This window comes from Vulpes lagopus, chromosome 1 (genome assembly GCF_018345385.1).
Source record: "Vulpes lagopus strain Blue_001 chromosome 1, ASM1834538v1, whole genome shotgun sequence".
NCBI lineage: Eukaryota > Metazoa > Chordata > Mammalia > Carnivora > Canidae > Vulpes > Vulpes lagopus.
In genome coordinates this window covers 183,997,541-184,021,474 of record NC_054824.1, presented here as the reverse complement: position 1 = coordinate 184,021,474, position 23,934 = coordinate 183,997,541, and the positions used below count along the sequence as shown (strand labels likewise).

At 62.4% G+C, this 23,934-nt stretch overlaps 1 protein-coding gene across 4 annotated transcripts in view; it reads left to right on the top strand.

The window, feature by feature from the left end:
• KIF21B (kinesin family member 21B) overlaps positions 1-23,934 on the top strand; it is a 47,444-nt gene that overhangs the window by 7,275 nt on the left and 16,235 nt on the right. For all 4 annotated transcript variants that reach the window (XR_005988383.1, XR_005988381.1, XM_041758781.1 and 1 more), the window contains exons 2-22: positions 6,284-6,506; positions 6,814-6,996; positions 9,607-9,756; positions 9,839-9,973; positions 10,358-10,525; positions 10,866-10,981; positions 11,461-11,656; positions 12,778-12,967; positions 14,483-14,546; positions 14,633-14,851; positions 15,179-15,260; positions 15,675-15,792; positions 16,578-16,769; positions 19,223-19,422; positions 21,095-21,202; positions 21,573-21,641; positions 22,009-22,241; positions 22,606-22,753; positions 22,985-23,179; positions 23,268-23,369; positions 23,573-23,738. Coding sequence is in view for 2 of the 4 variants with exons in the window: in XM_041758781.1 (XP_041614715.1) it covers positions 6,284-6,506; positions 6,814-6,996; positions 9,607-9,756; positions 9,839-9,973; positions 10,358-10,525; positions 10,866-10,981; positions 11,461-11,656; positions 12,778-12,967; positions 14,483-14,546; positions 14,633-14,851; positions 15,179-15,260; positions 15,675-15,792; positions 16,578-16,769; positions 19,223-19,422; positions 21,095-21,202; positions 21,573-21,641; positions 22,009-22,241; positions 22,606-22,753; positions 22,985-23,179; positions 23,268-23,369; positions 23,573-23,738 (3,257 nt within the window). In the remaining 2 variants the exon portion in view is untranslated. The remainder of the gene's footprint in view (positions 1-6,283; positions 6,507-6,813; positions 6,997-9,606; positions 9,757-9,838; positions 9,974-10,357; positions 10,526-10,865; positions 10,982-11,460; positions 11,657-12,777; positions 12,968-14,482; positions 14,547-14,632; positions 14,852-15,178; positions 15,261-15,674; positions 15,793-16,577; positions 16,770-19,222; positions 19,423-21,094; positions 21,203-21,572; positions 21,642-22,008; positions 22,242-22,605; positions 22,754-22,984; positions 23,180-23,267; positions 23,370-23,572; positions 23,739-23,934) is intronic.

The following is a 23,934-nucleotide window of genomic DNA, read 5'->3' as shown; positions in this document are numbered from 1 at the left end:
AACGGGAAAAATGCTTTCCCAACAGAGTGCTCGGGGCGCTGCCGGCAGCCGTGGGCAGGATCCATCCAGGGATCCTCCGAGGGGATCGAGGGGATCGTTTTACTCCAGGCCAGACTCTCTCCTGCCCCGGCGCAGGGCCGCTCGGGCCACAACGCGGCCGGATTGGGCAGGGCCGGGTTTGGCTTGCATTTCATTTCCACTCTTGTGAATTGTGCGACTTCGGGCTGGTGAGAGTTCAGCTTCCCCAGCCTCCGTAAAATGGGGGAGATGCCCCTTGCTTCCTGGGCTTGTCAGGACGCATGACGCGTGTCCATGTGTGTGAATGAGCTTGACGCGTAGGTTCCCAGAAGATGTGAGGTAGGTATGGCCCTGATCAGACAAGGCCGCGGAGTGCAGGATGCACAGAAGAAGCAAGAGTGGTATCGGTGGCTATGATTTCTGAGCAAAAGGATTCTGCAGACTCCCGGGCTCCCCTTTCCTGGGCTTACCCAGATCCGAGATCTTCGCAGGCAGGAAGTTCTTTTTGCTAGCTTATCTAAATCCCTCCTGCCATAGCGGAGTTCCCCTTTGATCTGGCTCTGTCACTGGGGAGGAAGAGCTGGTCCCTGGAGGAGGGTCACTGGCCTAAGTGACTCTGAGTCAGGCCAGCTGGAGGTCATGAGGCTCCTCTCTGTGTCCCCTGCCCTGCCCCCCAACCACCCCGCCATGCACTTCCATACAACAGCTCAGCTCCAGGTGAGCCCTGCTGCCCTGCAAACCCCTTGGGGCCGGCTGGAAGGGAGGTCATGGCATCTGGCCACCTCCGGCCTGGGGCAGCACACCTGGGGGCCAGCGATGAGCCTCCCCATTACTGTTTCTCTTTGGGGCTGTTCCACTATCCTCTGAGGCCCCTTTCCAGGAGCCCATCAAGGCACGAAGGGTCCTGTAGAAAAGAAAAAAGAGCAGATAGGCTTATACCCCCTGGGGCTTCCCCCAAGGCATTTGTTAGGTTAGTCATTTTGGCCGCCGGAGGGGTAATTCCAGTCCAAGTCCCTGGTTCTTCTCAAAGCCTTGGAGGGAGAGCCTGGTGAGGGTGCCTCCCAGCCCGGAAGTCCCAGCGGGCACATTGCTCACGGGTGGGCAGCTGTGTGTGCCCTCGAGCTCTCCCCGGCTCTCCTGGACTGAACCCCTGGGGCCGATGGCCAGGAAAGGCAGTCTCCCTAGATGACCTTGCTATTTATTACCTATGTGACCTTGAGCCCGGTTGACTTCCTCTGAACTCTCATTTGTAAGTTAGGAGCAAAAACAGCACCTTAGAAGGAAGGGATTCGCGTCGTGATGTAACAAGCGGCGCTTGGCCGCATAGGGTCCAGCGAAGAGGGCAGAGGGCAGCCTCGGTCGCCCAGCGAGGGGCTGTTCCCCAGTGGGGGAGCCCAGTGCGCAGAGATGTGAGGGGGCTCCAGGTGCTCGCAAGGACAGGCGTCAGGGATCACAGACCGTGTTATTATAGTTCTAAGAATTTTCCAGGACTCGGGAACGGCTCGTGCTTGGTTATTTTACTCTCCCAGCTTGTTGCCTCTTAGTGACAAGACTCTTCAAATAGGAAGAGCCCCGTGAGCTCCTAACTAACTGGGGCGGGGGACAGGTTGGGGGACAGGTTAGGAGCCGGTTCCACCTGAGGTGCTGGGCCAACCCTTAGGAGGCCAAGGTCACTGGGCCCAGCCCCTGGGTAGTGTGAGATCACTGAGGAAGGGGCGGGGTGAGGGAGCTACCCCATCCCCCCACGCCCCCAGCCCCCAGCCCCCCAGCCCCCAGCCCTGAGCCGTGGGTAGCGGCTCTCTCTCTGCGTCCCCCTCCCCCTTTGCCCCATCTTCCCCACTTCCCCAGGAGAGGAGAACTGCTGAGCTCAGCTGCTCTCAGGGCTTGGGTTTTGCGGGGGCCTGTGTCCCAAGGGGTAGGGTGCAGTGACGGGGGGGGGGGGTGGGGGGGGGGTGGGGGGGTGGGGGGGGTGCCGGGGCAGGGAGGCCGAGCCACCATGGGACATGAACCTCCCCTGCGGAGGGGGGGGACAGCGACAGGGGGGCAGCGATGGGGCTGGGCGGGGAAGCCAAGCCACTGCAGGTCCCTTGGCCTGGTGCCCACTGCTTCCCCGGCAGGGGCGGGGTGGGGGGATAGTAAAATAACCCCCACATCACACCCGCTGCCGCTCAATTGTGAGCGGAGGAAGCTGGGGCCGCGGTGCCAGATCCTGCCTCTGAAAGGCCCGGGCCTCCCTCTGCGCGGCGCCCGCGGTGCCAAGTGCACAGAGCCGGGCTCTGTCCTGTCCACAGGTTCCGGGAGCCCAGGCCTCCCCGCCCGCGGCTGGAGGGACCGAGGCAGACGTCTCCGGCCGGGCTCGGGGTGACGCGTCCCCGGGTGAGATTCCGGAGGTCCCGGCACCCAAGTGACTCCGGATGTGTGGCCCCCAAAACCACTGCTGAAATGCGTCGCCGGCCCGCGGGCCATAGTTTGCGATTTGAGTTTTTCAAAGATTACATTAAATTATAATCTGTCTTGATTACCGAGTCTTTTCACACCCCATTACGCTTGGCACTGGTGGCGAATACCTCGGCGTAGTCCTGGACCGGGTCCCCAGCTCCCGGGGTTCTGTGGTTTCCTTGCAAGACCCCAGAACCCGGTTTCCAGCCCTGACCCCACCTCCCATGCCCCCAGAAAGAAACCTGGTTGTGACTGGCTCCCCTCCCTGCCACCCTGCTTTTTTTTTTTTTTTAAAGATTTATGTATCCACCAGAGACCCAGAGAGAGGCAGAGACACAGGCAGAGGGAGAAGCAGGCTCCATGCGGGGAGCCCGATGCAGGACTCGGGACTCGGGGACTCGAACCCGGGACCCGGGGGTCATGCCCTGAGCCCAAGGCTCAACCCCTGAGCCCCCCCCAGGTGCCCCCTGCCGCTCTGCTCTGCATTAAGGTTAACGGGAAGCAGGAAGCCATCTCCTTCCCCTAATCTGTCTGCGGGCTGGGCCGCTGCTGCTTGGAGGGTGGCCTACAGAAGTGACCTCACCGGGGTGGGGCCAGGAGAGGAGGCTGCCAGAGGGGAAGGTGATGCAGTTCTTAGAAAGTCAACACTGGGAAGAGATCATCTAGAGGACACGGGAGAAGCAGTGGCTCACGGAGCAGAAGAGGGTGGGGGCAGAGGTTCGTTGAGGGCCCCCCCCACCCGCCCCGACATCAAGTCGGCTGTCTGGTCCCCTACCTGTGGAGTGTGGGTTTGAAGGCTGCACTGGGCGGAGGGTGGTGGGCAGTGAGCCCCAGGATAGCTGGGACACGCTCCCTGCCCCTGCCCCTGCCCCTGCCGGATGGCAAGCCCCAGGGCAGGGCCAGCCGGGTGTCCGGCCCGGGACACGCGCAGGACAGATGTAGCAGGATTGCTTCCAGGGCGCCTTCCTGGCTCCGATGGTGGTTTTGTGGGAGGAAGCTTATCTGTCGATTTGGGGATGGAGAGCTTCCCAGGCAGGAGGTAGCGGGAGAAGCAGGAGAGCCTGTAGGCTTCGTGGCCCGGCGAGCAGGAACTGAGGCCGACCTTCGTGACCTTACTGTGTGCGTGGGACTTAACCACCCCAAGCCTCAGCTCTCTCCTCTGGAAAGTGGCCATCAACGTGCCTAGCTCGCTGCATCACCTAGTGAGGTCGTGGCGGGTGCCTGGCCCCGCTAGCACATGGAAAGCACACCTGAAACCTGAATTCCCTCGGTCTTCTACCTCTAGTTACTCATTCAAGTCCCCTTCCAGGGACTCACACTCTCCTCCTCGTGCGGGTCGTTGCTTTGGGAATTAGTGACTCTCCCTGAACCCGCATCCTCTGTTTCCCAGGTCCCCATAACTCGGGGTCACGTTGCTCACCCCTCTGTACCCTGAAAACACCCCGGTGCTTAGGATGGGCCAGCCCGGGCCTGGCTGGCTCCCTCTGACCTCAGAGGACCCCTGCGCCAACATGCGCTGGGTCTCACATCCCAGGACGGGGGGCCCAGGGTGAATGCCTGACCGGACCCTAAAACCCTGGAGCCCCTCTTCTACATCCTCTCTCCCAGACTGCTCTTCTGTGAGCTCTCTCCCACCCCAACCCCGACCCCCTCGTGCTCTTGGGGCTCGTTGTTGAAGGAGAGGCTGCCCCTCTCACTGATGCGCTCTGACAGGCAAGGCTGCTGCTCCCCCTCCCTGGTTCCCTCTGTCTCCAGGGATCCTGATTCGATTTCCTCCAATCAGCAGCATTGCCATCTGCCTGGGGTAATTAAATGGTATTTGAATTGGATCCAGAAATCCTATCACAAGCAGCCCACATGGTAGGGAGGGTGTCTTCCGGAGTCGGTGCTCGTGCTCGCCGGCAGTGCTGGAGGCTCCCCAGCGCCGCCCGGGCCAGCCCCTTGGCTCACCTGGGAGCCGCTGGACTCCCCGGGCAGTACGTCTGCGGTCCTGGGCCCCACAGGCCCAGAGCTCCAGCCTCCTCCTCCTCCCTGGTGCCCCCGCCCCCCCGGGTTGCAGCTGGAGGAGCCCTTCTTGCCCCCCCCCAGCCTGGCCTTCCTCCCGCAGCGGCCGGGCACACACTCCCCTTGCTCCCCTCGGTGGCCCGGGTGCCACCTCATGCCTCGTCCACACGCGGGGAGGGCACCACTCGCGCAGCCGCCGTCCGGGACCTGGTGTAGCCCGTGCCTATCCCTCCCTGACATTCGCAAGTACGACCTTGTGTCACTTGCCGAGCTGAGCTGGTGGCCGAGGTAGGAGGACTGCGGCCCGCTTGCCGCGCCCCCTCTTGCTGGCGGGTCGAGGTTCTGGTCTGCAGGTCCGGGGAGGGTGAGCAAGGATCAGCGGCTCCCTTCCGGGTCAGAAACCAGCTGGGGGGGGGGCGGGGGGGGGACGCTGAGAAGCTGGGTTCTGATTTCGCCCTGAGCTGCACCAGCCAGGCGGGGGGTGGGTGGGGGGTGAGGGTGCTGCCCTTCCATTCCCGTCAGCCTGGCTGGGGAGAGCCGCTGCCCTGGAGGACCTGCTGACACCCGAGGGCAATCACTCCTGAAGGAACCCGGGCTACCCGGCGTGTACGGCGTGGCCGTGGCCCGTGAGGCTCGCCACCCCACACCCCGCCCAGCTCCCCCCGGCTCGCTCTCTCGCAGGCCACGGGCTCTGGAACACCTCCGCTGGCCTGCAGCCCCGAGTGGGCCTTGGGGGCTGGGGCAGCCCCAGACGGACAGGATGGCGACTTGGTGGCCCTGGCTCCGTGGCTGGGTGCCCCTGGGCCCTGGATGCATGCTGGCCGGGCCCCCTCGCTCTTTTCTTCTCTTGGTAAATGTTGGCTTTGGGGAAGGGAGCCCGACAAGCAGCTCATTGTGAGCGCCTGGCCCATAGGGCTGGCCTGCGGGAGCCCAGGAGCTTTAGTGCCTACCTCCCCCCTTTGGCGGTTGGGAAGTGCTTTCCTGTCCCCACAGCGCATGCTCGCCCTGCACACTTGGTTGCCATGGGGACCCTGCTGGGGTTGCTTAGAAGAGGGAGAAGGGTGGCTGGATGGAGGTAGCCCTACTGTGGTTGGCCCCCAGGCTGGCCCCCACTGCTGCCACTTTTCTTCCCCTCGGAAGGGAGCCCAGCGGGATCTGGGCTGCAGCCCCTCCTTCTAGACGTGCCTGCCCTCCAGGCCTGGGGGGGGGGGGCGCGGGCTGGCCCCCTGGGTCCTGGGGAGGACCCCGAGCTGCAGCATCTAAGGGGGGCTCCGCAGCGGGAGGATGCTGGGGGGGCAGGGGCCTGGGCCTCACCTCCCAAAAGGGGGCAAGCTGCCTTCTCTTCCCCATCTGGGGACACTGACCTCTAGGGCTCTCCGTGCAATCAGGAGCGTGCACTTTGACAGCAGACCCGGGTCTGGCCCCGTCACGTCCCACACTACAACCCCAAGCGAGTCACTGTGGCTCTCTCGGCCTCCGTTATCTCATCTGTAAAATTAGGCAAATAATACGTACCCCACAGACTCACAGTGAAGAGGACCTGCATTCGTCCCCGTGAACTACTTTTGTCACAGTCGATGGGTGGGGCGCTTGATGGATGCTGGCAACTGCTCGATAAATGTCTGCGGGAGTAGATATTAGGACTACGGTTGTCATTATTATTGTGTCGTTACAAAAGTTGCCTTGGTCCTCTGGGGAGGCTCCTGAGCTGCTTTCCTTGTCTTCCAGCTTGGGGGGGCGGGAGGGGGCAGGCAGTGGAAGCTTGGCCCGCGGGGTCTGCAGGTGCCGCGGGTCTGACCCAGGGCTGTCCCCTCCCGAGCAGGATTCGGCCCCAACTGTCAAAGGAGAAGATTGAGGGCTGTCACATCTGCACCTCTGTCACCCCCGGGGAGCCCCAGGTCCTTCTGGGGAAGGACAAGGCCTTCACCTATGACTTTGTCTTCGACCTGGACACCTGGCAGGAACAGATCTACTCGACCTGCGTGAGCAAGCTCATCGAGGGCTGCTTCGAGGGCTACAATGCCACGGTGCTGGCCTACGGGCAGGTAGGCCGCCCGCCTCCCCCCACGGCCCTGCAGCCTTGGTCTCCCGGTCTGGTGGGAGAGCGTGTCCGCCCCTTCGGAACACCTGAGGTGGAGCGTGCCGCTGCCACCACCACCGCCACACTGCTGGTGACCCCAGGGAGGCTGTCCACCCCAGGGGCTTCTCCAGGGTGTGGCTTTGGGACCAGGAGGGGCGGATGACCCAGTCTGGGAGGCAAATGGCAGGGGAATTGGGCCTGGCCCGGGGTCCAGGCCTTGCTGGTGCCCCCTGGAGGGTGCTAACAGCCACCTTCCATCTCCGCCGATGCAGACAGGGGCCGGGAAGACATACACCATGGGCACCGGCTTCGACACGGCGACGTCAGAGGAGGAGCAGGGCATCATTCCCAGGGCCATCGCACACCTCTTTGGGGGCATTGCTGAGCGCAAGCGGCGGGCACAGGAGCAGGGTGTGGCTGGGCCTGAGTTCAAAGTCAGCGCTCAGTTCCTAGAGGTACTGGGACCTTGGCGGGTGCGGGGGTGGCAGGAGGTTGGGCTTGTCCCTGGACAGTGGCATGGGCCTAGGGGAGCCATGGCAGCGTCTGCAGCTGACGAGTGTCCTGCTGCTGGAATATCCAGGCAAGACTAGCAGACCCCTTGGTGGGACACTCTGGAGAGAAGGGCTGAGTCAACGAGGACCGTTAAGATCTCTTCAAACCCTGACTGATTGTCAGCTCTGACACACTCGTTAGCCGGGTGACCTCGGCCACGTCATGTCACCTCTGCACAAAGGCTGTGGTATCTGTTTCCTTTCGGGTTTCTGCAGCTGGCACGGAAGCATGTGCCTGGCACACAGTGAGAACTCTGGGTCTTGCCCATCCTCTGGCCTCTGAGGGTGCTCCCCAGCCTCAGAGCAGCCTGTCCTATCCCTTTCTGGCCGACGTCCTTCCTGACCCTCTGACGTCAGCACATGGAGTTCCTCCAGAAGGAGCCTTTTTTTTTTCTTTTCTTTTTTTGCAACTGGTCCTGCCTCTCTCTGGGAGCGTGTCTGCGTGCCAAGGCCAGGATTTTGGCATCTGGGGACTTTGGGGGGGGCGGGTAGAGGAGGGACTCTTTGGCCTATCAAGACATCTCTCAGAAGGGTCTCTAAGAAAACAGGTGCATCTGGATACGTCTCACTCTCAGGAATGCCTGACTTCCCAGGCTCCGCCTCTAGGGCTCTTGAAGCAGGTGGCTTCAGTTCTCAGCATCTGAAACCCCAGCCTGTAGGCCACCCCCTGTCCCGGCTCGGGGGCATTTGCCGGGTATGGGGCTGCCCTGGGCTCTGACTGGACCCAGGTTGTCCTCTGGAGGAGGATGTGGCTCCAGCCCTCTCTAGGTGTTCCATGGCCCACCCTGCCCACGGCACCACTATTGCTCCCTCCTGGGCTCTCAGAGTGGCTGCTTTCCCCTTCGGGGACCCTGTATTTTAGACTTGAGAGTTTTTCTTTGTCCTGCCTGGACTTTTGCTTCCGATAAAGTGACTGCCTCTGTGTATGTGTAGGAGTGTGTGGTGTGCGCGTCCAGCGCTGTGTATCTCTAGAAGCTTTTCCATCTCTTTGTTTTCTCCTTTTCTCTATCCTGTTGCCATGGGGATCCCCAAAGAGTAGGGCAGTTCCTAGAAAACTCATGCCAAAGGGTGAACCACAAGGAGTTAAATGATGCCAGTATGCCTGTCCCGACGGGCAAGCAGACAGACAGACAGACACCGTGGCACCCGCGTCTGCACCAGTCCCTTCCGTTTCCCCTTCCCCTTCCTGTGGAGTATTTCTGTCCCTTTAAGGCATCAAAGCCTCGGATGTCGGATGTCAGGGCTGCAGCCCGCCCCTCCCCCACAGGATCCTGCTGGCAACCGCTGGAGCTGCCCTCCCCTCCCCCAGCACACTCCTCAGCCCCAGCCCCCCAGCACACTCCGCAGCCCCCCAGCACACACCCCAGCTCCCAGCCCCCAGCCCCCCAGGATACTCCCCAGCCTCCCAGACCCCCAGCCCCCAGCACACACCCCAGCCCCAGCTCCCAGCCCCCCAGCACACTCCGCAGCCCCCCAGCCCCCCAGCACATGCCCCAGCTCCCAGCCCCCAGCCCCCCAGGATACTCCCAGCCTCCCAGACCCCCAGCACACTCCCCAGCCCCCCAGGACACTCCCCAGCCCCCCAGCCCCCCAGCACACACCCCAGCCCCACAGCCTCAGGTCCCAGCCCCCCAGCACACTCCCCAGCCCCCCAGCTCCCAGCACATGCCCCAGCTCCCAGCCCCAAGCCCCCCAGGACACTCCCCAGCCTCCCAGACCCCCAGCCCCCCAGCACACATCCCAGCCCCCCAGCCCCAGGTCCCAGCCCCCAGCACACTCCCGAGCCCCCCAGCCCCCCAGTCCCCCAGCACACGCCCCAGGTCCCAGCCCCCCAGCCCCCAGCCCCCAGCCCCTGGCTCCCAGCCTGGGGAATATCCCAGCCCCTCAGCAGGTGAAGCTTTCCCTGCCCTGGATTCCAAGCACAAGAATCTCCAAGGCTGAAACCATGTGAAATAAAGTGGCTGTTCCCGGCCGGGCCACCTCCCCCAGTGGTCTCTCCAGCCCTTCCCCAGGATGCCAGGTCCCCGGGCAGGCACTCCTGGCCACTTTCCTCTTTCACTCCATCACCTCAACCCCTAGGGACCATGGGATCAAGGCACGGCCTCTACTGTCCCCTCCCTCATCTTTTCCCATCTTAGGAACATAATAGCTTCCGCCCTAAGTATGGTCCTATCATCCTCATCGACATCTAGGACCTGAGTCCCCTTGTCCCCTTTCTGTCCTCAGTCCCTTGCCAAGATGAAAGCTGCTGAACACAGGTTCCTTGGGGAGTAGGAGCACAACCTCACTATAGTTCTGCCCAGGACCCATCTGCCCCCCACTCCTGCTCAGGAGAGAGATCCTAGAATCCAGAACCCCGAGGGGACCAGGGTCGGCACATTCGCCTCCCGGGTCCTCAGTGTCCGCATCTGCAGAACGGAGCTGGTTTATAAACATGGGAAAGCCCCCCCCATCTCCTGGGGCCCTGTGCCATGTGCCACACGCACCCAGCAGCTGTTTCTGCCCGCCCCCCAGCTCTACAATGAGGAGATCCTTGACCTGTTCGATAGCACCCGTGACCCTGATGCCCGCCACCGCAGGTCCAACATCAAGATCCACGAGGATGGCAATGGTGGCATCTACACCACAGGTGTCACCTCCCGCCTCATCAATTCCCAGGAGGAGGTGAGCACTCACTGGAGGTCCGGGGCAGGCAGGGGCGGCTCAGTGGCCGGTCCGGTGTCCTCACCTGTACCTCCCTCCCCAGCTGATCCAGTGCCTGAAGCAGGGGGCCCTGTCCCGCACCACGGCCAGCACCCAGATGAACGTGCAGAGCTCCCGCTCACACGCCATCTTCACCATCCATGTGTGCCAGATGCGCGTGTGCACCCAGCCTGAGCCAGTAAGGAGCCCTCGGAGGCCCAGGAGCTAGTGCTTCTGGGGGGGCTTCTCAGGAGGGCAAGAGGAGGCAGGAGCCACGGATCTGAAGCTAGCAAATCTGGGTGTGGGGTTTGCCTCTGCCACTTACTGATTTTTCTTTTTCTTTTTTCTTAAGTCTCAGTTCCCCACCCGTACAATGGGGGTAACCTCTAGGTTGGGAGGGTTGAACGGGAACCAGGCGTGTGCAAGCGCGATGCGCACTGTCACGTGCTCTCACATGCCAGGGGAGAGGCGCCCTGCAGCCTGCACCCCCCCGGACAGCATCACTGAGGCACAAGGGCTGAGAGCAGAGGCGCGGCGAGGCGGGCCGGGGGCCAGGTGAGTCAGATGCCAACTTCTGCTGCAGGTGAACGAGGCGGTGACTGGGCTTCCTGAGGGCACCGCTCCCACCAGTGAGTATGAGACACTCACCGCCAAGTTTCACTTCGTGGACCTGGCTGGCTCCGAGCGGCTGAAGAGGACGGGGGCCACCGGCGAGCGGGCCAAGGAGGGCATCTCCATCAACTGCGGCCTGGTAGGCACACAGCGGGCCACCAGCCCCGGCAGCCAGCCCAGCTCAGTCTCAGACCCTTGCCAGACCCGACGGGCCCACGGCGGCCCGTCCTCCTTGGGCCTCTTGCTGGCTGCCGGCCGGGGCCCCCGTGTGTCACTGCTGTTAGGTCACTGGTCCTTTGCCCTCACCCTTGCCCCCAATTTCCTGGCTTCACCAAGTGATCACATCTGCGTGTAAACCCGCTCAGGGAGCTTGAGGGCTGCTGGGTCATCGAGGCAGGAACCGTTGGCTCGGGGGCTGTCTTGTCCCGACTCCCTCTCTCCGCGAGCGCCTCTCGAGTCCCGGGCTCTGTCTCCCACAGCTGGCCTTGGGCAACGTGATCAGCGCCTTGGGGGACCAGAGCAAGAAGGTGGTCCACGTGCCCTACAGGGACTCCAAGCTCACTCGGCTCCTCCAGGACTCGCTGGGGGGCAACAGGTACCCTAAGGCCGACATCCGGGGGTGGGACAGGGAAGGCAGGAACCTCCTGGAGGATCCTGCTGTGCGGGTTTGGTTCACAAGGGCCTTGTGGACGAGGCCTTCCTGCTGCGGGCTGTGGGCTTGGGAGGCGGGAGCCTTGAGAGGCCGCCTGACCTCCGGCCCGTGTGATCAGACTCAGTTCCCTTGTCTGCACCGCTGGGAGACGCTGGGAGATGCTGGGAGACGTAGAGGCCAAGTGGGGTGGTGGGGGGGAGCCGCTCAGGAGATACAGAGCTGGGACATGTCTGTGGGTTACCACTGTCGGGAGGCACCCCGGGGCCAGGGGGCCGGGGGCCGTGTCCTGGGGCGCCCAGCTCCCCCGGGCATTAAGGCCGGAGGGGAATGGGGGGGAGCAGCAGCTCCACCCGGAGCGACGCCTATGGGGGCTTGGCTGTGCCCCTCGAGAACCTCACCCCCTGCCGCCCCCCCGCCCCCAGCCAGACCATCATGATCGCCTGCGTGAGCCCCTCCGACCGGGACTTCATGGAGACGCTCAACACGCTCAAGTACGCCAACCGGGCCCGCAACATCAAGAACAAGGTGGTGGTGAACCAGGACAAGACGAGCCAGCAGATCAGCGCGCTGCGGGCCGAGATCGCGCGCCTGCAGATGGAGCTGATGGAGTACAAGGCGGTGAGCGCGTCCCCGGGCGCTCCTCATGCAGCTCCCTGGCCTCCCCCCACCTCCCCACCCGCCCCGCGACTCGGGGTTCGCCTGGGGGCATCGCCCCGCCGGTGCCCTGAGGGGAAGGAGGGGAGGCGGGTGTTCTCCTGCACGAGCTCGTGCGCAGGACCAGGACGAGCTCGAGCGCAGGACCAGGACGAGCTCGAGCGCAGGACCAGGACGGGTGCCCGGTGCTCCACCTGTTTCGCGTGTGCTGGATGTGCTACGCTGGGCCACACGAGACCCCTAGACTGTGGTGCAGAAGAAGAGTAGTTGGTGGGGCCAGCGTGGCGGGGGCAGGGCGGAGGACAGAGCTGCCGTATCCACTGGGGCTCAGTCAGGGAGGGCCTCATGGAGGAGCGGGCCTTTTATATGGAGCCTGAAAAATGAATGAGATACCGTCCAAAGCAAGCGGAGCAGGGGAGCAGGCATTCGGGGACGCAAACAAGCCGGGCACGTAGGAGCGGAGCTGGGGAACGGGGGTGCTTCTTGGGGAAGAGTCTAATTCCATAGACTAAGGCAAAGGGCAAAGGGCGGTCGCTGCTAGGGGCCCCCGATGTGAAGCTGGTGCACAAGTGAGTGGGATCGGGCTTGGCTTGCCCTTTGTTCTACAAGAATGCAACTTAGCTGCCTCCCTTTCTGAAAGTCCGGGAATTTCTTTCCTGAAGAATTTCAAGATCTAACATTAGCACTAGGTTGGCCGGGGAGGGCGGAGCTGCTGACCCCTTTAGACAGAGTCTGGGACTCTGTTGGCTCCAGTCCCCACCACTCCCTGTTGTCTCGTACTGAGGCTCGTTTACTCATTTGTGCCGACCCCCTGGGCCCGCAGGGTTTTGGCCCTTGGGTTACACTCGTGGCAGTACGAAGGTGGGCGGTGGGAAGGTAGGGGAAGGGAGGGTTGGGGGAGGCTTGGAATGGCTGGTCATGACACTTGGACTTGGGGTTGTCAGGGAGAGCCCTGGAGACAGGTGCCGTGTTCTAGAAGTCGTGGAGTCGGGGGGAGACCGGCGGTGCTGCTAGGTGCATCGTTAACCCCCCCACACACCGTGAGCTCTGGCACCTGACTGCCCCCCGCCCGCCCCTCTTCCCAGGGCAAGAGGGTGATCGGGGAGGATGGTGCCGAGGGCTACAGCGACCTGTTCCGGGAGAACGCCATGCTGCAGAAGGAGAACGGGGCGCTGCGCCTGCGGGTGAAGGCCATGCAGGAGGCCATTGACGCCATCAACAACCGCGTCACTCATCTCATGAGCCAGGAAGCCAACCTGCTCCTGGCCAAGGCCGGTGAGTCGGGGTGCACCGGGCCAGCTCGGGACCCCCCACCTCCCCATACCCACCCTAGGATATTAGGCAAGCTGGGTGGGCCAGCCAATCAGTTCACAGATCAATGCATTTATGAATTTTTTCCAATTGATTTTTTTTTAAGATTTATTTATTTTGGGGTGGGGGGTAACAGCAGAGGGAGAGGAAGAAAATCTGAAGCAGACTCCACACTAAGCCTGAGGTCATGACCTGAGCCAGAATCAGGGGTCAGATGCTTAACTGACTGAGCCACCCGGGTGCCCCCCCAATTGATTTTAAACATTTTTTTTATGACCACAAGCAATAAATGATGCATCCTCCTTGCTTAACGTGCGTGCATACCGTAAAGGTTAAAGTGCCCTCTCGCTAAACTCTCCGCTCCACGTCCTCCCTACTGAGAAGTAGCCCCGTGCACATTTCCCACACCTTTGTCGGTTCCTTTGCTCCAAGTGTGAGTGTGTGAATGTGTGTTCATATGTACGTACGCACACAGGTGTGTGAGTACCTGCCGCCCTTTGTTTTTCTGCGTATGAGATGATATGTATTGTCCTGTGACTTCCCACTGTCCCTTGGCATTATGCCTTGGAGGTCCTTCCATCATGAAAACGTAGAAATCTACTCCATTCTTGCAAACTGCAGAGGGTTCCCTCGGTGACGACGGTGAACACCGCTCGCAGCCCTCGCTGGCTGGGCTTCGTAGTCTCCGATATCCTGCCGTCACCGCCAGTGCTTACGTATACCTGTCACATGGACGAGGGTTTGCTTGATGTAGATTCCTTTCGGGGAAAGGCCCATGTGTGCTCCCCTCTGTTTTTTATTAAAATAATTTATTTGGGGGATCCCTCGGTGGCTCAGCGGTTTGGCGCCTGCCTTTGGCTCAGGGCACGATCCTGCAGTCCCGGGATCAAGTCCTGTATCGGGCTCCTTGCATGGAGCCTGCTTCTCCCTCTGCCTGTGTCTCTGCCTCTCTCTCTCTATGTCTATCATGAATAAATAAAACCTTTTAAAAAATAAAATAAATAAAATAAAATAAAATAAAATAATTTATTTGGGACAGCCCGGGGGGGCTCAGTGGGTTAGCACCGCCTCCCGCCCAGGGCCTGATCCTGGGGACCCGGGATCGAGTCCCACGTTGGGCTCCCTGCGTGGAGCCTGCTTCTCCCTCTGCCTGTGTCTCTGTCTCTCATGAATAAATAAACAAATAAAATCTTTAAAAAAATAAAATAAAATAAAATCATTTATTTACTTATTTGAGAGAGAGAGTATGTGTACAAGACAGGGAGGGAGGGGGAGAAGCAGGCTCCCCGCTGAGCAGGGAGCCAGGATGTGGGGCTCCATCCCAGGCCCTGAGGTCACCACCTGGGCCCAAGGCGGCAGCTTCCCGACTGAGCCCCCCAGGCGCCCCCCTGTGCTCCCCTCTGGGAGGCCGTGGTACGAGACCACCAGTTCCGAGCCGCAGAGCTTAGCGTCCCTGAGCCTCCGTGTTGTCCTCTCCAGGTGATGGCAACGAAGCCATTGGCGCTCTGATCCAGAACTACATCCGGGAGATCGAGGAGCTGCGGTGAGTGAGCCCCCGGCTGGGCGCGTGCGGGGCCTGGGGGGCCGAGGGCCGCCCCCCCAACACTGGCTCCCCTTCACCCCGCGCAGGACGAAGCTCCTGGAGAGCGAGGCCATGAATGAGTCCCTGCGCCGCAGCCTGTCCCGGGCCTCGGCGCGGAGCCCCTACTCCCTGGGCGCGTCTCCGGCTGCCGCGGCCTTCGGGGGCAGCCCGGCCAGCTCCATGGAGGACGCCTCGGACGTGATCCGCCGGGCCAAGCAGGACCTGGAGCGGCTCAAGAAGAAGGAGGTCAGGCAGCGGAGAAAGAGGTGAGCGAGTGCGCCAGGGCCGGGTGGGGGTCCCAGCAGCGCGCCGCCTCCCGCGCTGGGCGGCGCTGCCCGGGGCCACTTGGGGGCCACTTGGGGGCCACTTGGGAGCGCACCGAGCGCCTCCGCTCAGCCTCCTGGGCGGGAGCCAGCCACCTGCAACGCTGCACCATCCCCCAGGGAGGGACGGGCTGACCCAGGGCTCATGGGGATGGGCGCGGAGAGGACCAGAGGATTCTCTGCGCAGTCCCCGGCCCCCTCCTCCGTCGGGCCCCACCGCCCCCTGCCTGGCGCTCGAGGCTGACCTGGCCTACCCTTGCCCCTGGGCAGCCCCGAGAAGGAGGCCTTCAAAAAGAGGGCGAAACTGCAACAGGAAAACAGTGAGGAGACGGACGAGAACGAGGCTGAGGAGGTGAGGACCGCGCCTGTGCCCTCCCCTCGGGGGCAGAGCAGGGGCAGAGCAGGGGCAGAGCAGGGGCGCGGCTGGGTCTGCCTCCGGTTGAGTTGGTCCCCGGGCTCCCCGTAGGGCCGACGGGGGTGGGGGCAGCCGCGGCGATCTCCCCTGTTTCCCACCTCATCCCGAATGGGCGAGGCTGGGGGGGAGGCTGTCCCCGAGGGGCCCTGCCCAGGCTGTCGGGGCAGCAGGCGGCACTTTCGGGACTAGGGGTGGGCGCAAGGGGCGCCGACCTTGGTCTGCTCCAGTCCCCGCCCGCTTGACACCCTGAGGCCGGGTCCAGACGCCCTCCGCTTCTGGGCTCTCCCCCGAGGCCAGGCCCAGGCTGAGCGAGGGGGCCCCCTGGCCACCCCTAATGCGCTTGGTGCCCAGGAGGAGGAGGAGCGAGACGAGAGTGGCTGTGAGGAGGAGGAGGGGCGTGAGGACGAAGACGAGGACTCGGGCAGTGAGGAGAGCCTGGTGGACTCGGACTCGGACCCTGACGAGAAGGGTGCGTGTGCCAGGCTGGGGCGGGGGGCGGGGGGGTGACACGCCCAGCGGCACGTGCTCAGGGTGGGCTTTCGTTTCGCACGGGGCTCAGAGAGACTGCGCAGACCCTCCAGGTAGAAGGTGCTGAGCCAGGTGCCCGCGGGCGAGGGTGAATGTGCACGTCCAGGGCCTGGAACTCCAGGCCTGACCCCTGCACGAATCACAGTAGCAGCGATAGGGGTGGGGGCGCTCGTTATCCGCTGGGCGCTGCTGAGCTGTCCTCCACACGGCCTGGGGCCTCCAGGTCTCCCCACGACCCTGTGCAGAGGTGCCCGGAGCTCCCCCAAGCTCAGGGAAGTCTAGGGACTTTCCCCAGCGTGGCCGATGCAGAGCCAGGCCTTGAATGCAGGTCTGGCTGGAGCCGCCACCCACTCCTCCAAATGGGGACACCTGCCGTCAGGGCAGAGGGTCAGTGTGCCCTGCTGCCATTGCTGCCCCGCCGCCCTCCTCACCCGGCCTGGGTCCCGAGCCATCTAGGACACGGAGACGTTGGCCTCTGTGGCTCTGGCGCGGCGGGGCTGCTGGGATGCCCAGACCCCCCCTTCCCCGCCTCGCATTTCTGATGTGTCCCCCTGCCTGGCGGCCCTTACCTACCCTGGGATGTACCATTTCCCGCAGCCTCTGGTCACTGACCGGTCACGGCTCGCCGCAGGGAAGCCCCCAGCAGCCCCGCCCTGCCCTGAGCCCGTGGCCCTGGACTAAGCCTGTCTCTGTGCCCCCCACCCCCACCACCACCCCCACCCGCAGAGGTGAACTTCCAGGCAGACCTGGCCGACCTGACGTGCGAGATCGAGATCAAGCAGAAGCTGATCGATGAGCTGGAGAACAGCCAGCGGCGGCTGCAGACTCTCAAGCACCAGTATGAGGAGAAGCTGATCCTGCTGCAGAACAAGATCCGAGACACGCAGCTGGAGCGCGACCGCGTGCTGCAGAACCTCAGTGAGCCCCCCCCCCCCCGGCCCTCACCTTCCCCCGAGGCCCCTCCGCTCCTGCAGGCCCCGCCCAGCAGCTGGCACCTTTGGGACCTACCCCAGGCTTCTGGGCATGGGCTGGGGCCCTTTGACCCACTGTCAACGAGGCCTTGTGTCTAAGTCTACTTCTACGCCAAATCTTCCATTTATTATTCATCAGAGCCCTTTATTTCCTTAGGCACATGGGCACCACCCTCCTCAGCTTTTTTGTTTTTTTCCTGCATTGAGTCCCTTGAGCATTTTCCTGCATTTTCCTTGAAACCCATTTACAACCTGACTTGTCACATTCTATCGTCTTCACACTGCTCTGCGCACACGCGTTCGAGGACCGATTCGATCCTTCGCTTACTCAGCAGACATTTGTTGACTCCATCTCACAGAGCGGACGTTGTCGTAGGTGCTCGAGGAGGTGGGGGAGCAAATCCCTGCCTCCTTCTGGTGGGGAGAGATGGACATAAGTAAGATACGTAAGCAGAATCTGTAACGTGCCCAATGGTGATAAATAGCATGAAAAAAAAAACAAACAGAACAGGGAAGGAGGACAGGGCGTGGTGGGGAGAGGACTGGAGTTTTATTTATTTATTTATTTATTTATTTATTTATTTAAGATTTTATTTGTTTATTCATGAGAGACACAGAGAGAGAGAGAGGCAGAGACACAGGCAGGGGGAGAAGCAGGCTCCATTGCAGGAGCCCGATATGGGACTCGATCCCGGGACCCCGGGATCACACCCTGGGCTGAAGGCGGCACTAAACCGCCGGGCCACCCGGGCTGCCCTCAGTCTGTATTAGGAGCAGTAGGGTATATTTGTAAGATAGCTAGGTCGCCCGAGGATTGGAGTTTTATAAAGGGTGGTCGCAGAGGATGTCGTGGAGACATGTGACACGTGAGCAGGCCCGAGGGAGGTGAGAGAGGGCGGGCATGGGGTGAGCACAGGCTGAGCCTCCAGGCAGAGAACAGAAGGTGCCGAGAGCCAGTGCCGGGAGCATCGTGCCTGGCATGTTGCTGGGACGATAAGGGGCAGATGGTCAGAACATAGTGAAAGGGGACAGTGGCAGGAGACGGGATGACGGAAGGAAGAACTACAGGACCAGGTCATGCCCGTCCTTATGATGACGTGGCTTTATTCTCTGAGGGAGATGGGCAAGTGTGGAGTTTTGAGGGAGGAAGGTGATGTAGGTTTTTTTTTAAGATTTTATTTATTTATTCATGAGAGACACACACAGAGAGAGGCAGAGACACAGGCAGAGGGAGAAGCAGGCTCCACGCAGGGAGCCCGATGTGGGACTCGATCTCGGGACCCCAGGATCACGCCCCGGGCTGAAGGCTGCGCTAAACCACTGAGCCACCGGGGCTGCCCAGGTGATGTAGGTTTTAAAAGCACATGGGGAGAATTGGGGGCTGCTGGGGGAACAAAAGTGGTGGCTTGAGGCCGGTTAGGAACCTGTCAGTAGAGATCCTGGTGAATCATTAGGGAAAAGAATTTAAAAGAAAAGAACAGGGCAACCCGGGTGGCCCAGTGGCTTGGCGCCGCCTTCGGCCCAGGGTGTGATCCAGGGGTGGGGGATCGAGTCCCACGTCGGGCTCCCTGCAGGGAGCCTGCCTCTCCCTCTGCCTGTGTCTCGGCCTCTCTCTCAGTCTGTCATGAATAAATGAATAAAATCTTAAAAAAAAAAAAAAAGAAAGAAAGAAAGAAAAAGAAAGAAAGAAAAGAACAGATCCTAGTGAAAGAGGGTAAGACTGGAGGTGGTGGGGAGTTGTCCCTGTAATGGACACATTTTGAAGGTAGAGACAAAAGTTTTTATCGATGGGGTGGAGGATACAAGGGGAGCCGAGGATGTCTCTAGGCTTCAAGGTTCTGGAAGGATGGTGGTGACGTCTGGGAGATGGGGAAACCTGCTGGGCTGCGGGCAGCGACAGAGATTGAAAGTCTGGTTTTGTGCCTGTTAAGCCGGAGATGTCTGCTACACGTCTCCATGGAGACACCTGTTGGCATTTTGGGCAGCAAAGGTCAAGGACAGAGAACAGCCTATTGCTTCTGCTCTGGCGGGCGTCACTGCCTTCTTACTAGCTCTTTCCTCCCCGCCGGCCTGGTCCTTTCCTCCTCCGGTCATGGATCAGAACCGAGCCAGCAGGAGTGACCCACGGGACCCTCGTAGGAAGCTGGTGCCTGGGGGGCCCAGAGACCTTGAGATAAAAACACCCCGTCTAGGTCCACTAGGCTGTCGGAGCAGGGAGCTCGGCATCTTCCAGTCCGATCCCCTCATTGCATAATAAGAAACGGGCGCGCAGAGGGCTGTGACTTGCCCCAAGGCCTGCAGTGACACTAGAAGCCAGGCGCCTGCTCCCCGCCACCCACCCTCCAAGCCCGAAGCATCTGGGGGCGCTTGGGGCTGACAGGCACCTGTTGCCGCCCGCAGGCACCATGGAGTGCTACACGGAGGAGAAGGCCAACAAGATCAAGGCGGATTACGAGAAGCGCTTGCGGGAGATGAATCGGGACCTGCAGAAGCTGCAGGCCGCGCAGAAGGAGCACGCGAGGCTGCTCAAAAACCAGTCCCGCTACGAGAGGGAGCTGAAGAAGTTGCAGGCCGAGGTGGCCGAGATGAAGAAGGCCAAGGTAGGGGCCGAGGGCGGCTGTGCGATGTCCTCTTAGAACCCACTCACCGTGTTAAAAAATAATCATCGCGGCGAGTGTGGACGGTCTTCTTGAGACACAGCCGCGTGGCGTGACTCAGCCTGTCCTGCCAGCTGAGGAGCTCCAGGGCCGCTCTCACCCCCGCGCCCTGTGGTGGGACCCCGGGTAGCTATGGGGCCCGGTGGGGGGCAGCCTTTGCCTGGGCAGTGATACCCGCGGTTAGCACCGTAGGGATGCTCACTGCGCCGGGCTCTAGGCTGGTTGCCTAACGTGCGTGAGTGTAGCAGGTCCTGTTCGTCTCCCTGCTTTGTGCATGGGAACGTGAGGCATGCAAAGTTGGGCGGATGCCCCCCACCCCCCGTCTAGGGGGACACCACTCCTCCCCAGGAGCCTCTGACCCCTGGCCCCAGCCTGGCCCCAGCCTGGCCCCAGTGGGTACCACATCTCAGGTCGCCTGCAGCTTCCAGCAGGCCGCAGTTCTGGCTCAGGCTTGGGCGGCTGCGCTTGTTGCCAGGCCTTTGGGAAAACACCCTGAAGACCCGGCAGCGGCAAGCCCTCCTCTTCTCTGTAGACTCACCCCTGCAGAGCCTGTGCTCCGAGCGAGGAGCCCTCCCCACCAGGCCTGACCCCCTTAGAGCCTCCCTTCCAGGCAGCGTTGTCTCAAGACTGTCCTCAGGGCAGCGCAGGCTGGTGACATTCCTGGTCGCATCTGAGGTCCAGTGGCCGGGGAAGGACCGATCTCCGCGTGACTCTCATTTCCCTGTCACTTGGGAAGTGTCTCAGGCCCTGCTGCGTACGTTGCACTGTCGCACTCTGGGCACCAGGACGTGGCCAGAGGGGCAGACGCAGGGCCCCGGGTGCGCAGCTGTCTGTCGGGTTGGGCGTCTCCGGCCACGCTGCTGGTGTTTCTGTGCACCTGCCACAGCTCTGCCCACCCCAGCTTCCGGGCTCTCCACGCTTCACCACTGGCTTTGCTCTGGGCCGGCCAGCTGGCATCTCGGGGGCTATAGTAAGAGCTAGATTTCAGGGGCAAAATGACCTGGACCAAATTCTGACCGTTTACCAATCGGCTTTGTGACTCTCAAGTCGTTTGTTTGTCTCCCGGAGGTTCCTTTCCTTGTTTATAAAATGAGAACAGCCGTGCCTCCCCGCCCATGACTGTCCCAAGAGCGCTGCCTGGAGTAGAGCAGATTCTCGATACGCGCTGGTGGCTTACACCGTTGTCGTGTGAGCCTGGCCCTGGAATGTGGCTTGACCGTCCCCTCAGCCCTGCCTGGCGCTCAGCTGTCCATGGCAGAGAGAGAAGTGCTCCACCCAGGCGGGATAACCTGCCTCCCGCGACCCCGGGCTGGTCCTCGAATGACCACACCCAGGACAGGACGGTGGCTCTGGGAAAGGGCCACCAGGGGCCGTGACGTGCGCGAGCAAGCGGCAGGGGTAAAGCTTGCCGAGTGGTCACACCTGCTCAGCCAGGCCAGCAGCGAGACCCCCCTTCCCCCTCTGGGTGCCCAGGTCGGCGGGAGGGTGCAGCTCAAGTCCCACGCAGGAGTAGGGGCAGACCCTGAGCCCCACGCCAGTGCTGCTCCGTCCTCCCAGCCAGGCCCTCCCCGGCGGTGTGGGCCCCGCCTCACCCCCACCACCCCGCCCCTCCCAGGTGGCCCTGATGAAGCAGATGCGTGAGGAGCAGCAGCGACGGCGGCTGGTGGAGACCAAGAGGAACCGGGAGATTGCTCAGCTCAAGAAGGAGCAGCGGCGACAGGAGGTGAGGGGCAGCCCTGGCGGGCCCTGGCTCCCGCGACCATAGCGGTGACAGTCACACTTGCAGCAGGGCCCGGAAGGGCACAACACGGCAGTCCTCCGTGTTGGGCCGGGGGGCCCTCGAGCCCCAGAGAGGCAGGACCTCGCCCAGGTCACAGGCAGCCAGAGCCACGCGTGGTGTGGACAAGAGGCTGAGGGCACACCCTGCGCCCCGACCTCCGGGAAGGGGACCCAGACTCAGGCCCCCATCTTATCAATAAGTTTTGGCTGCTCGAGTGAGAATCAGCCCCAAAGCCAGGCTCTCGCCTCCAGAGCTGGGCAGACCAGGCCGTGGGGCCGAAGCGTGGAACCCCACCCCCTTCTCTCACCCGCAGTTCCAGATCCGAGCCTTGGAGTCCCAGAAGCGGCAGCAGGAAATGGTCCTGAGGAGGAAGACCCAGGAGGTGATGAGACCCTGCGCCCATCTTGAGTTCCCCCTGGGGCCGGGAGGGAGCAAGTCCCGCCGGTGGCTCTGGCTGTTCCTGCTCTCTGCACGCGGCGGAGCAGAGCGTGCGTGAGGCCTGTTGCAGGGCCGAGGCCTGGGCCGGGCTGCAGGCTCTGGTCCCAGAGGCCTGAGATCTTAATTAAGAAGGTGGAGGAAGTGTCTTGTGTTCGTTTCACATCAAACAGGGAGCCCCTGACTCTTGCCCAGGCCCAAGCTCGGGCCAGGACGGAGCAGCCCCTGTGCTCGCCCTATCTGGCACCCCCCAACTGGGGCCCTTTCATGGGTTCCAGGCACCCTGCTCACTGGGTTCCTCTCCTTGGGCCTAGGTCTCAGCGCTGAGGCGCCTGGCCAAGCCCATGTCTGAGCGGGTGGCCGGGCGTGCGGGACGGAAGCCACCCATGCTGGACTCGGGGGCCGAGGTGTCGGCCAGCACCACCTCCTCTGAGGCCGAATCAGGGGCCCGCTCTGTCTCCAGCATCGTGCGCCAGTGGAACCGCAAAATCAACCACTTCCTGGGGGACCACCCTGCGCCTGCTGTCAACGGCACCCGTCCTGCCAGGTGAGGCCGGTGTGGGCAGAGGGCGTGGGGCCCTGGCGGCGGGACCGGGGAGAGGCGAGCACAGGGCAAGTGTGGTCCTGTGAAGGGTCCCCGTGGCCGTCAGCTCCGGGGATGGGGAGGGGTGCGGGGGTGGAGGGTGCTCCTAACCAGGTGGGCAGGGGCGATGAGGGACACAGGGAATGGGGACTGAAGAGAACACTTATCGTGATGAAAAACGTTAATAAAATGATTTTAAAAATGCGTTTCCCCCAAAAGAACGTGTTTTATTAACAGTGTTTAGTTACAAAATACATACGGAAAACCTGAAAAGAATGTTTACGAAAGGGAGTGCTCCCAACCAATTCCCTTTGCCTCTATCTCCCAGAAAGAAGTTCCAGAAGAAGGGGGCGAGCCAGAGCTTCAGTAAGGCTGCAAGGCTCAAGTGGCAGTCCCTGGAGCGGAGGATCATTGACATCGTCATGCAGAGGATGACCATCGTCAACCTAGAGGCTGACATGGAGCGGCTCATCAAGGTGGGCCTGGCCGCGAGGAGCCCGGGGCTCCCGCCTGCGCCTCCGTCCCATCTCCGCTCTGGCCCTCCTGCCTTCTCTGGCTCCTCAGACCGCCTCATCCCCTTTCCACCCGGCTCCTCGTGTCCGTTCTGGAATCCCGAGGCGCAGGGGGGACCCGGGGACCCGGCCCGAGGGGAGCGGTGGGCAGGCCTGGGCAGCCACCTGAGGCCTCTCCGTCACCCTCCCCTGCAGAAAAGGGAGGAGCTGTTCCTCCTGCAGGAGGCGCTGCGGAGGAAGCGGGAGCGGCTGCAGGCCGAGAGCCCGGAGGAGGAGAAGGGGCTGCAGGAGCTGGCGGAGGAGATCGAGGTGCTGGCGGCCAACATCGACTATATCAACGACAGCATCACCGACTGCCAGGCCACCATCGTGCAGCTGGAGGAGACCAAGGTGCCCAGCGGGCCTGGCCTGGGCGGAGGCAGGAGAGATGCGGGCCGGGGGCAGCCTCAGTGACAGGGTCTCTGCCTCTCCGTCCTAGGAGGAGCTGGACTCCACGGACACATCAGTGGTCATCAGCTCCTGCTCCCTGGCCGAAGCCCGCCTCCTGCTGGACAACTTCCTCAAGGCATCCATCGACAAGGTGGGCCAGCCGCTCACCCCCGGGGTGCAGTCCCAGGCTCACAGGCGCCTCCATCCTCTGCCACCCTGGGGTGGGTGCGAGGGTGATGTACAGGAGGGCCCCCCCCCGTAGTGTCTTGGGCGCAGGATGTGGAGGCTGGTGATGAGGGTGCCTACAGCCCCAGGCTGGGGAGGGTAACCCCAGGCCTGCCTCCCTGCCCTCAGGGGCTACAAGTGGCACAGAAGGAGGCCCAGATCCGGCTGCTGGAGGGGCGGCTGAGGCAGACAGACATAGCGGGTTCCTCCCAGAACCACCTGCTCCTGGATGCCCTGCGAGAGAAGGCGGAGGCACACCCTGAGCTGCAGGCCCTCATCTACAACGTGCAGCAGGGTATGGCACCTGTGGCCTAGGCCTCGGAGCTCCTGGCTCCTCCCAGGCTCCCCAGCTCCCACCCTAGGGGGACCCTCACCTCCCCAGGACCCCCTCAGAGCCCCCATCCGGTCCCCGTGGGTGAGATGTGGGAGGGAGGCCGTCCCCTCTCCCCTCGCTCTGTTGGACCCTCTCAACCCTCCTCCCTCCTGCCTCC